The 13,404-nt window shown below is 40.9% G+C and overlaps 1 protein-coding gene across 1 annotated transcript in view; it reads right to left on the minus strand.

The window, feature by feature from the left end:
* NRP1 (neuropilin 1) overlaps positions 1 to 13,404 on the minus strand; it is a 172,801-nt gene that overhangs the window by 91,278 nt on the left and 68,119 nt on the right. Inside the window, 2 exon segments of the mRNA XM_080686986.1 lie at positions 809 to 964; positions 7,624 to 7,851. Of these exon segments, the coding sequence (XP_080543112.1) occupies positions 809 to 964; positions 7,624 to 7,851 (384 nt within the window).

Genomic DNA, 13,404 nt, shown 5'->3' on the forward strand with positions numbered 1-13,404 from the left:
AAAATATTTATAGCACAAAAATACATGGATTAATTAATCAAATAAATTTTTTGGAGTTTAATTGGCCTTTTTATTTTCCAGTAAGATCTGGTAGAAAAGGTCTCCAAACACCCAGTTTTCTCCGTATCCTACTTTACAACCTGAAAGCTAGAACTGATGAAACAATTTATTCATTGTCTTTCAGGTTTGTTTGTTTTTTTTCCCATTGGGCCCTTAAAAGCTGAAGAACACATAAACTTTGAGGAAGGGCAGAGTTAGTTGAGTATTTTAATAAGATATAAACAGATAATCCCTTTTCTTTCTTTTGTGCAAAGTAGTAACAGAAATTACATGCTTCTTTTACATGAATATCCACTTTCATTCACATAAGAAAGAACAACATAAGGGTTTCCACAGACCAAACCATGGCACACCGTCCATTCTATATGGCTGCCCTGTCAATGAACTCCACAGATTCATCCATAATGCATGCTTGTCCTTTTAGGAATCTCAGCCCAATACATATTTGTAGGTGCCAGGTAGGTGTCCTGGCATATTTCATTGTTTCAAAGCACTGTTTTTCCATTTCCCACTTTCTCCCATAATTTCAGAGGCTTATAAGCAACCATCTCATGTATAATTTTAGTAAGAAAGCACACCAGATAATTCTTCTTATTGATATTCGGAAAACCCACTTAAAAAAGAAAAATAAACACTTGGCAATCCAATTCATGAAACATTTCCTTACTGTTTTTTGCTACCCCTGGTGTGTGAGGAGGAATAACAAGGAGTATTTCCCACAGGCTTTGCAAGATGAATGAACACTGACCTTCAGAAAGGCTGCTCTGCAGGACGCTGTAGTTTGCTGAGAAGCCTTCTTTTGCTATCGCACTGTCAGTATAAAAAACCATCGACAGAATGCCAGATGAGGAACGAACTCGACCTGGTGTTTTCTGTCCACAGTAACGTCCAATGTGAGGGCCAACTGGAAAGGGAGAAATGCAGAAAACATTAAAATATATTTTCTTCTAAAGCAAATGCAAGAAACCCCATTTGCAAACATGGGTTCCAGTGGAACCCAGTGTTTTCCTACACAAAGCATCTTCCCTGGCTAATTGCTTTGCATTGAATATCCGATCAGGTTTGTGGAGAGAATTTCCAAGTGTACTCAGAAGGGCAGTAACAGATATCACCACATTCCCTGGGAAGCAAGTTGTGTTCAGTAACAGAATCAAAATGCTTTCTTCACTTTCAAAGAATGAGATTCGGGCTGTTAAGTGGAACCTTGAAATTCATCTCCAGGACCAATTCGGTGCTGTGGTGAACAAGGTCTCTTAGAGTTGCCTGTCCTCACTGCCCTGCCCTAGAAGGAGATCCTAGGGAAGGCCTATGTCCTGGGACCCTGTCTGGAACCAGGGCAATACCCAGGGTCTGATCCAATACTGTGTAACCCTGATTTTTTTCCTCATTCCATATTTTAATCCTGGAGCCTTATTACTACAAATATCACTGACTTGGATAAAGGATCCTGTCCGACTCAGAACTTAATCTGAAGACTAATTTACAATTGTGACAATTTTAAAATTTAGAAACTGTAGATATCAATCATTTATACATGATAGTAAGTTGTAATCAAAATGAAAGGAAAATACATCTTTCTGACTTCTGTCCCAGTTTTTTCTCTCCCGAACTCTAGAGGGGTGACTACATTGCACTGGTGTCCAGTGGCCAAGAGCTGGTTCCAGCAGCTATTTGACTGTGTACACCAGGAAGAAAGTAATCCCTGAGGCAGTGAAAGTTTTGGAATGCTGACTGATATGTGATTAAGTTAAATTGCTATTTGGCTTATACTGGCCACACCCTTGTTGAAGAGCTTTTAGACAAATCTTGGCAATTAATAATTATAAATTGCCTTATGGATGGTGCACAGCCATCTGGGTTTGGAGAATCTTTCCATTTCCCTATCCAGATCAATAGCAAGACAAAAACACACACACACAAACAAACAAACAAAAAACAAAACAAAACAAAAAATAGTCCCATTTTCTCTAGGTTTTTTTCTTTGCACATATGGTAAAAACACACCAGATGGTTTGGACTTAGAAAGACAATCTGATGTGGACCATTTTACCCTCCAAGAAACCCATGGTTCTGTGCATTTCAACTAAAAGTTATTGATTTGTTCAAGAAAACACAGTAGGTGGACCTATCCCTGGCAGGATGAGCCTTCAATAGGGAGGAGGTATTCCAAGGCCTGTATGTGCAGCTTGGATGCAGAAGGCTGTGGATGAGGGCTCAGAGAAACACCAGTGTGATTGAAAAAGTGAACCCCACAGAAGTGATCAGCTTGGAGTCCCATATATCAGCTGAGTTATTAAGTTGGCAACTAATCTGAGAACCCTTCTTTTTAGAGTGTTCAGATTCTTGGCTAACAGGTTTTTAGTTCTTAGCCAACCCTCTTGAAAAGACAACAAAAAAACACAAAGAAAAACAAAAACAAAAACTAACCCCATGTAGTTTATATATCTGAGTTGGTACAAAACGGTTACTTTGAATATCTGAGAACTTCTTCATGCATTCAAAGCAATTAATTTGACAGAATTCAAAGAGAACAGACTAATAGCTGTCAGAGGGGAAAGGGTGGAGGGCTGGGTGAGAAGAGTAAAGGGATTAAACAAAGAGAAAAAAAAGAAAGACTCACGTGGACATAGACAACAGTATGATGATTTCCAGAGGGAAGGGGAGTGGAGGATGTAGACGAGGGTAAAGAGGGGATAAATGGTGATGGAAGGAGACTTGACTTGGGGTGGTAAACACACAATATAATATACAGATGATGTATTGTAGAATTGTATGCCTGAAACCTGTATAATTTTATTAACCAATGTTACCCCAATAAGTTCAATAAAGAACACACCAAGAGTTTTCTGTCTACTGTAACCCCTCACTTTTCAGCAACCAAACATTGTGTGTATGTTTATATTGCTTTATTATGAAGGAAACAAGAAGGATGAGCCATTTAGGGGAATTGATAAATATTATCTAGAGTGCATCACATGGTCATGGGCAGTGGCTTTGCATTATGGGAAGAACATTTTGTTACATTCCAAGTTGGCAGAAGAGAGCATCTCAGAAGATGAAACTTTTGCTGTTTTTGTTTGTTTGTTTTTTTCCAGCTTTAATCCTGGCCTTGGATTCTTCTATAAGTGCTAGTACTTTGCCAGATTTTCCTCATTCAGAATGTGGCCCTACCACAATCCAATACTTTTTTCCTTCAGTATGGAGTGTAAAGTTGCCCATAACATATGCATGAAAATATCTAGCTAGAGCATAAACTCAAGTATTTTCTTTCCTCAAAAAGAATCCCATTTCTGGCCTTCAGTCTTAATGGGAGGCTTAGAGTCTATTCATCCTCCCTCATTTAAATTCCATTATTGTGGTTTCATAACTTTCTTTTTCTTTAGTTTGTGGGCAAACTTTTACAGCCCTAATCATTGGGGTCCTTCTCTGATCACCATGGCCACTGACCTTAGCAAGAATATAGGGCACAAGGGAAGTTGTAGTCATCCCCTTCAGCTCTGGTTACTGATCCTCCCCCACCACTGTTAGGCAGTTCCTCTGGAGAGGGTGGGGGCAGGGGGAGTCTTTTTGAAGGAGCAAACAGAAGAGAACTTGTCTAATGCAGACTCATAATTTAGAGTCTCCATGACTCACTGGTTTATAATGTGTATGACATGCTGTGTAAATCTGCCTTCTGTCCTTTAGAACATTGCCCCAGACAGCAGCATGCAACTCTCTACAGGAGCCCTCAAGATATGAGAGTGAAAGGCTTTTTCGACTATAATACAAAGAGTATTGAATTTTCCTGAACAACAGTGAGACCTTAGCCTAGCAAACTAATGCAATATTGATCTGAGGGAGAGTGGGTGAAGTACTCTTGTCAATCTCGGGTTTGTGCGCATTTGTGTATTTACATGAACACAGAGACTAGTTTTCCTTCTTCCATTCTTTTGGCCCCAAGGCCAAGGAGAAGAAAATTGTCACAAAAATAGAAGGATCATTCAAAAATTGAATTGTTGAAGAATTTAAGCAAGCAACATGGACTAAGTTATCTCTTGAGGGAGAGTAGGACTACACTGATATCTTCTCAGGTGTAAAATCAATATAGTACTTGTGTGGTTTAAAAGATATACCTGGAACTGGGAATGGCAGTACCTCATTCTTTGTATTTTCCCATTAATCTCTCCAATAATTACCACCCTACTTCAGAGTCAGACACTTGGGCTTTCTTCCACCTTTTTACATGAAAAAACAAAAAAAAGGCAATGATCTAATCTAAAGAGGTCATTTTAAAATGAGGTATTTTGAATAAATGAATAAATAAATAAATAAAGGAATCATTTCAGAAAGGTGCAAGATAGGCTATGTATATTAGTCTTACAATAATTAACCTTTTTGGTGGAGAATATCTGGACTTTGCAACTTTTCCCCAGAAAAACACTTGCATACTTATATCATTTATATTTTGGGATGTTTATATTTATGTGACTTATATTTTATATTTGTAGTTTAGAAGGTTAATTTTAACATAAAAATATTTTTTTTAAAAACAGAACTCTAGCTTTTATGAAAGGTATTTCTAAAATCATCAATAATGCTTAGGATATAGGTACCTAGGGTAGTCCCAGCTTCTTCCCCCAGACCAGAAGGGGGCTGACTTCATTTGCATCCATGTGGTGTGAACTAAGCATTCATACTTGGCTCCATGATTCAGCACAAGCATTTGTGGCATCAACCAGACAGCATGCTTAGCTCATGGCTCTCAAACTATATGTTTAAACTTCCTCAATTACTTCAGAGTTGCTACTTGTGAATCCACAGAGCTTCAGAGAGCATGATAGATGGAGATATGTGGTTCACAACATGCATGCCTCGGATTTCCAGTTTTGGAGTGAACTGTTTTTCTTCAAAGTCTATTTGAATCAATGGGTAGCTTTGAATTACTTAGTCATCTAATTTAATGTTTGTGATAAAATGCAACATAAAATCACTTGGTGGTTAAAAGCCTTCAGCGCCTTCTGGTTGTTGTTTTTGGAAAGAATATCAAAGACTAAAAGCAATTTTGCTGGCAGAGAAACTGTATGTATTGAACTACTATGAAAAAATGTTTCTAGTGCCACTGACAGAAACTCAGGGCACGCAGTCTCTCATTTTGGCTAAGAGAGTGAGCTCCTACGTTGGCGTAGGATGAACAAGGCCAGGTAAACATTAACAAATATACAAACACATTTATTTTTCCATTCCAAAGCCAGTTTTCTCTGGGATCGAGTCAAATTCACCATAGTTCAGAACATGGGTGAATTGCAAGGCTAACAATTGTTCTTCGCTTCAACTCAGTGATTTTCCAAAGCCAGAAAATTACTACTTTGAAAAACCCTTGACACTAATAACAATGTGCTTCTTTCTAAAAGTATTCTAAATAAAGTAGTTGATTGGATCACTTTTTCAGATGTTAATTTAAATGTAAGTTCTAGAAAGGAAGGCTGCAAATTTGGGTTGTGAACAAACAAACCTGTTATTAAATGTTCCAACTATTATTACAATACTATTATAATATTGTTTTCCTAATTATTGGATTAAATACTTGGAAATCAATCAGTACTCTGTTTGGCAAAATCTCATTACTTAATAAAAGTGTTTCTTTAAGATCATCATAACCCTATTTATATGGTAAAAGACTAAAGAAGCAGCTAAACTAATGTTAACTTATCCATGTAGTCCAATGACAATATAAGCTTTCTTTAAACCCAGTTCTTCTCCTTTACTGTCTAGGAACAGGAATATATCTAAATTAAATTACACTGATAATTTTAATGTTATTTCAAAGACAAAAGCAATTTCTTTTACATCATACTTGCTCTCCATCTATAATTTATTTAAATGCTGTTTCCTTCAAATTGATAATCTATACTAATAAAAGCCTAGGTGGCCCTCGCACCCTTGCGCTCTCATGTCATCACAAGATGGCCGCCACAAGATGGCCTGCAGGGGAGGGCAGTTGTGGGCGATCAGGCCAGCAGGGAATGACAGTTGGGGGCGACCAGGCCAGCAGGGCAGCAGTTAGACATCAATCAGGCCAGCAGGAGAGCAGTTAGGATGTGATTGGGCTGGCAGGCAGAAGTGGTTAGGGGCATTAGGCAGGCAGGCAGGTGAGTGGTTAGGAGCCAGCAGTCCGGGACTGTGAGAGGGATGTCCGACTGACAGTTTAGGGCCATTCCCGGGATTGGGCCTAAACCAGCTGTCAGACATCCCCCGAGGGGTCCCAGATTGGAGAGGGAGCAGGAAGGACTGCGGGACAACTCCCCCCCCCGCAATGCACGAATTTCATGCACCAGGCCTCTAGTAATATTATAAAATAATATTTTATAGATGGTTATACATGTCTAACTGCATGATTTGTAAGAACTTCCAAACTGTCCTTTCTGATTTGTGTAGTGTATTCTCTAGAAAAATCTTAATATTAAACCAGATTAAAAACAAGACAAGCTATGCAATGCAGTAAATTATTTGATATTCTCTCCCACTGTTCAGAATTGGGTGTGTATTTTTGCCATTCTTCTTCTAATTCACAAGGATTGAAATGGAAAACTTTCCTTTAGGAGTCCACAGGGCTACCTCCCTGACTTCCCTCAAATCTTAGCTCAAATATCCTTTCTGCAGAAGGCCTAGCCTGACCATCCTATTTAAAAATTATCCCACACATCCCTCTCCCCTAATACTAGCACTTTTCATACCTTTATACTGCTCTACTTTTTCTTTCTTTCACTTTTTTCTTGTTTATAGAACTTCTCACCTTCTAACATTCCATACACATAATTAATTTATTTGTACTATGCCTTGTTTATTGTCTCATCCTCCCCCCCCCCAAAAAAAAAAATCTAAGTTCCACAAGGATAGTCATCTTTGATTGTTTTATTTACCAAGTGTCTAGAATAGTGCCTGGGACAGGGCAGGTGCTCAATCAATATTTTAAAAGTGTATAATGAATTTAGATGATAGGAACAATGAATATAAAGAATATATTGAGGTGATTCAAGTTGCCAAAGATAAAAATTCACTAGAGAGTGGGCAAGATCTGTCTAAATTAGAAATGTCCAAACATTCTCATTCCTCTTCTAAATTTTTCAGTAGCATAATGGATGCTTATTTCACCCTTAAACTTTTACTAGGTACTTAACTTCTCTTAGACTCAACATTGGTAAAATTAGTGGTTTGATTTAATTTATCTCTTAAGATCTTCTCCTCTGACAGTCTACGAATTAATGACCAGTAGATAGGTCAATAAAATGAACAAAATACTTTAGTCAGGAAAACTATGTATTGGTTTTTAATTCTATCACAAAAAAAGGTATGAGGTCTTGCGTGATCATTCAGGGTCTCAGTTTCCTTGTCTACAAAATGAAGGAGTTGAACTAATTACTAGGGCTGTTTGAGCTCAAAGCTGCTCTGCATAGAATTATTGATTTCCTTCCTCCTTCTGAGCTATTTTTAAAAAATAATGCATGTATCATGACATGTGTGAAAGGATCCCATTTGCCCTCCCTCAGGTCTTTCCCTTTTGGGGATTCTTCTTGCCCATCTTACCATCAGGGAATCCATCCCAGATTTCTAGCCTGTCATAGCGACAGAACATGCCCCCAGGAGGATTTGAGTCAAGCTCTAGGTCAAAGCTTTCAAATTCCAGGATAATCTCTGACATCTTTGGTGCGAAGATAATATAAGTGCATTCAAGGCTGTTGGGATATTTTTCAGGGAATCCAGGGGATTTTATCACTCCACTAGGGCTTGTGTAGTTCTGGGAACATTCAGGACCTATGAACAAAAGAGAAAAAGGAGCAAAGTGAAAATCCCTTTAAATGACTTCATTAAGAAATAACCTGGGCAAAGACCACATATCATTCTAATAAAAGCTGCTCATTGCAATCACTGTCCAAATCACTCTGCCTTTTCATAGTACTACTAGGTATGAAAAGTCAAGTTCAGATTTATTGTGTTCACCTTAGTTTTCCATTTGTGTGGAGCAATTAAAAAACTTCTGCTCTTTAGAGAGAGAAAAATGATAAATATAAAATCATGTGGGAACAATGAATGAGTAAGCTACAGAAATCTCTTGACAGAGCCCTAGAGAAATAATTATAGCCCCTTCAAGCTTAAATACTTAAATCTTGAGACTGACAGCCCTTTATTGGTGAAATGGAACATTTACAAAGGCGAGAGGGAGAAGTCAATGGAGAGAGTTTGGGTTTCAGATTCCTACATCAGTGACTCAGTAACTTTGCCAGATGTGACCTCTACCTTTTTGACAAACTAAATGTGAAAGGTAATTCGTACATGTACCCAGGGTGAGTGACTCATTCTGAGTGGTGTTGACACAGGTGTGCTGGTAAAGTGTGGCTGCTAGTGAGTGCCTCATAACTGTGATTACAGGCCATGCTGCTAGAAGTCACCTGATATCAAGGTTGACATCTTAACCTTCCTCAAAGTATCAGAGACAGTACTGTCTGCCATTCTAAAATTATTTGTGTATATATATATGTTATATGTGTGTGTGTGTGTGTGTGTGTGTGTTTTAGAGTGTAATGTATATATTTTTAATGTGTGATTTTAAGGACTATTCATTGATAAATAATACTTTACAAATTATGGTGATTTGTAATTTAAACTGACAAAGCATATTCAGACATATATTAAGCTGACCTTATGACTATACAAATGACACAATTTCAATTCATGACATCCAGCACTAAATACGGTAGTCTCAAAAATGTTTACACAAACTTTGAATAATTATAAAGGCAGTGTTCACTAAAATACATTTCATTTTCAAAATTGAGCTATCAGTTGTTAAAGTGTGTATACATTTTGGGAGACTATGATATTGGGAATCCTTTAGAATTTTATTTCCAAGATGTAGGAACAGTGACCCTAGAGACCTCCAACTTCCTCCCTGGGGCAAACAATATTTTGGCTAGTTCCTTGTAAGGCAAAGCAAAAGCAGGATTTAATGCCGGTACTGATATTTCCTCCATCTTAGATAAAACTATCCAGGTGAGATTAAGATTAGTGAGAGAGAGAAAAATGACAGAAATAAGGGCATACAATTAAAACCAAATATATTTCAGTGCTTTCACTGTGTCCTTGTCCTGTCAGATACCTTTGGAAGCTAGCTCAGGTTTTCTAAAGTATTTGACAAAAGCTGGGAAAATTCCATGTGATGATGGAAGAGAACTTGATTGAGCACCAGAAGGTCTGAGTTCCAGTCCTGCCTTTACCACAAACCTGCCTTATAGCTTCAGTGGTGTCCTAACCTTTCTGATCATCAGAATTTGTGCATAGCAAATGGGAGGTAGACTTTGGGATTTGAAAAAATAAAATCCCTTTAAACTTAAAAGATTCTATAATTTCCTACTTCCTCCATCATACATATTTGTTTTAATATTTTCCTTATTCACAATTGTATAAATTTGCCACAGTTGAGCAAGTACATCCCCAGAAAGGAGGTGGCAGGAGTGGGTTAAGGAATTCTGCAGTGAGTATACAAGCAAGGAAAAGAGGGAGGGCAAGCAGCCCCCTATGCCTAGGAGCAAATGAGCTGCTGATACAAGGTGCATGCCCAGCACTGGAGCCAGTGAACACCATGCTTCTGACATTATCTGTAAAACAGAGAGTACTCTGTGTAGCTATAAGAGTGACCTTTCATTGTTAATGGCAATAAAAATGGATAATAATAATAGCTAAGGTGCTGTCTTTGGAATAATTATTAAATAGTAGAGGCCCAGTGCACGGGGGTGTGTGTCCCTCAGCCCAGCCTGCACCCTCTCCAATTTGGGACCACTCAAGGGATGTCTGACTGTCCATTTAGGCCTGATCCGGTGGGATTGGGCCTAAACGGGCAGTTGGAAATCCTTCTCACAATCCAGGACTGCTGGCTCCCAATAGCTTGCCTATGTGCCTGCCTGATTGCCCCTAACCGCTTCTGCCTGCCAGCCTGATCACCCCCTAACCCAGCCGTGGGCAAACTACGGCCCGCGGGCCAGATCTGGCTGTTCTATCCGGTTGTCTTGCTCTCCCCTCCGCTCCTTTACTTTGAATTTATATTAGTTCACACAAACACTCCATCCATGCTTTTGTTCCGGCCCTCCGGTCCAGTTTAAGAACCCATTGTGGCCCTTGAGTCAAAAAGTTTGCCCACCCCTGCCCTAACCACTCCTCTGCCAGCCTGATCGGCGCCTAACTGTTCCCCTGCCAGCCCGATTGCCCCTAACTGCCCTCCCCTGCCAGCCTGATTGCCCCTAACTGCCCTCCCCTGCCAGCCTGGTCACCCTTAACTGTCCTCCCTTGCCAGCCTGGTCAACCCTAACTGCCCTCCCCTGGCAGCCTGGTCACCCACAACTGCCCTCCCCTGCAGGCCTGACCCCCCCAACTGCTCTCTCTTGTAGGCCTGGGTCCCCCCAACTGCCCTCCCCTGCAGGCCTGGACCCCCAACTGCCCTCCCCTGCAGGCCTGGTCCCCCCAACTGCCCTCCCCTGCAGGCCTGGATCCCCCCAACTGCCTTCTCCTGCAGGCCTGGACCCCCCAACTGCCCACCCCTGCAGGCCATCTTGTGCAGACCATCTTGTGTCCACATGGGGGCAGCCATCTTGTGTGTTGGAGTGATGGTCAATTTGCATATTACCTCTTTATTATATAGGATATAAACTTTTAATCAAATGACTTACACAGTGTCCCATCCTCCTCTTAGTAAATGCACCCCTCTCCTGCACTGAGACCCATAGAAAATGACTACAGCTTTTTCCCTGCTTTGGGCGTGGATGACCCAAACCAAGGGAAGGAAGGGAAGAGTGATAGTGGGTTGGCTTGGGTTTCCCAGAGAAACTTCTTTAGGTGAATGGGAATAATTTTAGGGCTGATGGCTGAAGGTTTCAGCACCTGGGAAGAGGTGTAGAAGGGAAACGTGGGGTGCGTAGGGAGAGAAATTAGGTTCCAGGATGGTTCTAGGAGGCATAGTGAGGGGGACAATGTCTTCTTTGCATTTTTTAGCAATAACAATGTAGTTGGGAAATGAAACATGCATGCATGAAAAAATTTGAAAATACTCTTTTTTTAAAAAATAAATCTTTATTGTTCAGATTATTACAGGTGTTCCTCTTTTTTTCCCCCATAGCTCCCCTCCACCTGATTCCCCACCCCACCCCATGCCCTTACCCCCCGTCACTGTCTTCATCCATAGGTGTAAGATTTTTGTCCAATCTCTTCCTAAACCCCTCACACACCCTCCCCCCTGAGAAGTGTCAGTCCACTCACTCCCTTTCTATGTCCCTGATTCTATTATATTCACCAGTCCATTCTGTTCTTCAGATTTTTTATTCACTTGATTTTTAGATTCCCTTGTTGGTAGGTATGTATTTGATGTCATTTTGTTGTTCGTAATTTTTATCTTTACCTTTTTCTTCTCCTTCCTCTTCTTAAAGAATACCCTTCAGCATTTCATGTAATCCTGGTTTGGTGGTGATGAACTCCTTTAGCTTTTTCTTGTCTGTGAAGCTCTTTATCTGACCTTCAATTCTGAATGATAGCTTTGCTGGGTAGAGTAATCTTGGTTGTAGGTTCTTGCTGTTCATCACTTTGAATATTTCTTGCCACTCCCTTCTGGCCTGCATTGTTTCTGCTGAGAAATCAGCTGACAGTCGTATGGGTGCTCCCTTGTAGGTAACTAACCGTTTTTCTCTTGCTGCTTTCAAGATTCTCTCTTTGTCTTTTGCCCTTGGCATTTTAATTATGATGTGTCTTGGTGTGGTCCTCTTTGGATTCCTCTTGTACGGGGTTCTGTGCACTTCCTGAACTTGTAAGTCTATTTCTTTCACCAGGTAGGGAAAGTTTTCTGTCATTATTTCTTCTAATAGGTTTTCAATATTTTGCTCTCTGTCTTCTTCTGGCACCCCAAAAATTCGGATGTTGGTACGCTTAAAGTTGTCCCAGAGGCTCCTTACATTATCTTCATATTTTTGGATTCTTTTTTCTTTTTGTTTTTCTGGTTGGGTGTTTTTTGTTTTCTCATATTTCAGATCTTTGGTTTGATTCTTGGGGTCCTTTGATCTACAGTTGAGTTTCTGTATATTCTTTATTTCAGACAGTGTATGCTTAATTTCTGACTGGTCCTTTTTCATTTTTTTGGCATTCTCATTAAGGTCCTTGAAGGTCTCATCAAGTTTCTCGGCGGTTTTTAGAAGATTCTTGAGTAACCTTATAAATGTGGTTCTGAACTCTATGTCGTCCAGTAGTTTGCTTTCCTCCACTTCTTTCATTCGTGACATGTTTCTTTGTCTTGGCATTTTGCTGCTTCCCTGTGTTGATGGAGTGGCTTTGTGTGGTAGGTGACCTATAGGGGCCAGTAGCTCAGCCTCCCCAATCACCTGAGGTGGATGCTCTTGGTACACCCCTTTGTGGGCTGAGTGCAAAGTCTTCGTGTAGTTAAGCCTTGATTGCTGTTGGTACACTGGGAGGAATTGACCTCCAGGCCAATTGGCTGTGAGGACCCGCTGTGTCTATAATGCAAGAACTGCTGCGCTGGAGACACGCTTATGGTGCAGGACTTGTTTCAGTGGGGCTTTGGTGCTCACTGAGTCTGCCTCTTGAATGTGTCACTTATGGATGTGAGGAGTTGAAATCTGGTGTCTCACACTGACCTCTAGGTACACTGGCTTCTGGATCTCCAATGGGGTGCAGGTCAGCTACTGTCTGAGGCCACCCAGCAGGAGCTACAGCGAGAACTACAGTTTTCTCCTCTTTACTTGGAGTTTGGAGGTTTTGGAGCTGCCTGACTCGGGCTGCAAGTTTGCAGGTTAAGCTGCTATAGGGCAGGCCATTCATATGCTAAAGCCGCTGCTTGGAGCTTGGGTTGGTTTGTAGGTTGTGCGGGGCGGGGTCTCAGGGCATCACTAGGCTAGGGCGTGGCAAACAGCGATGGCTGCCAGTAAGCCGGCTTTGCGTCTCTGACCGTGTCCCGCGCCCCGCGCCCCAGCACAGTAAACAATTATTCCTGTGCGCAGCCCTGCAAGCAAGCCTCACTCACTTTCTGACCCGATGGGAGACAGTCCAGCTTCTCCCCGTAGGAGTTTGGGTCCCCCGCGTCTCCCCAGAAACTGGAGTTCAGAGTAATCAGGAGCTTATCTCCCTTCGGGTTTAAAAAAGCAGCGCTCCCAGTCGTCCGTCGCCAGCCCGATTCGCGCACCTCCGTACCTCAGCTTTTCAGTTCTTGTGCACCCCTCAATGCTGTTTGCTCTTTCCTTCTAGTTGTAGAACTTCCACTCAGCCAGCTTTCCCGTGGTTCTGGGTGATAGACGTTTTGTCTTTTAGTTGTAGTTT

This window comes from Plecotus auritus (assembly GCF_963455305.1).
Source record: "Plecotus auritus genome assembly, chromosome: 1".
In the NCBI taxonomy this organism is placed as follows: domain Eukaryota; kingdom Metazoa; phylum Chordata; class Mammalia; order Chiroptera; family Vespertilionidae; genus Plecotus; species Plecotus auritus.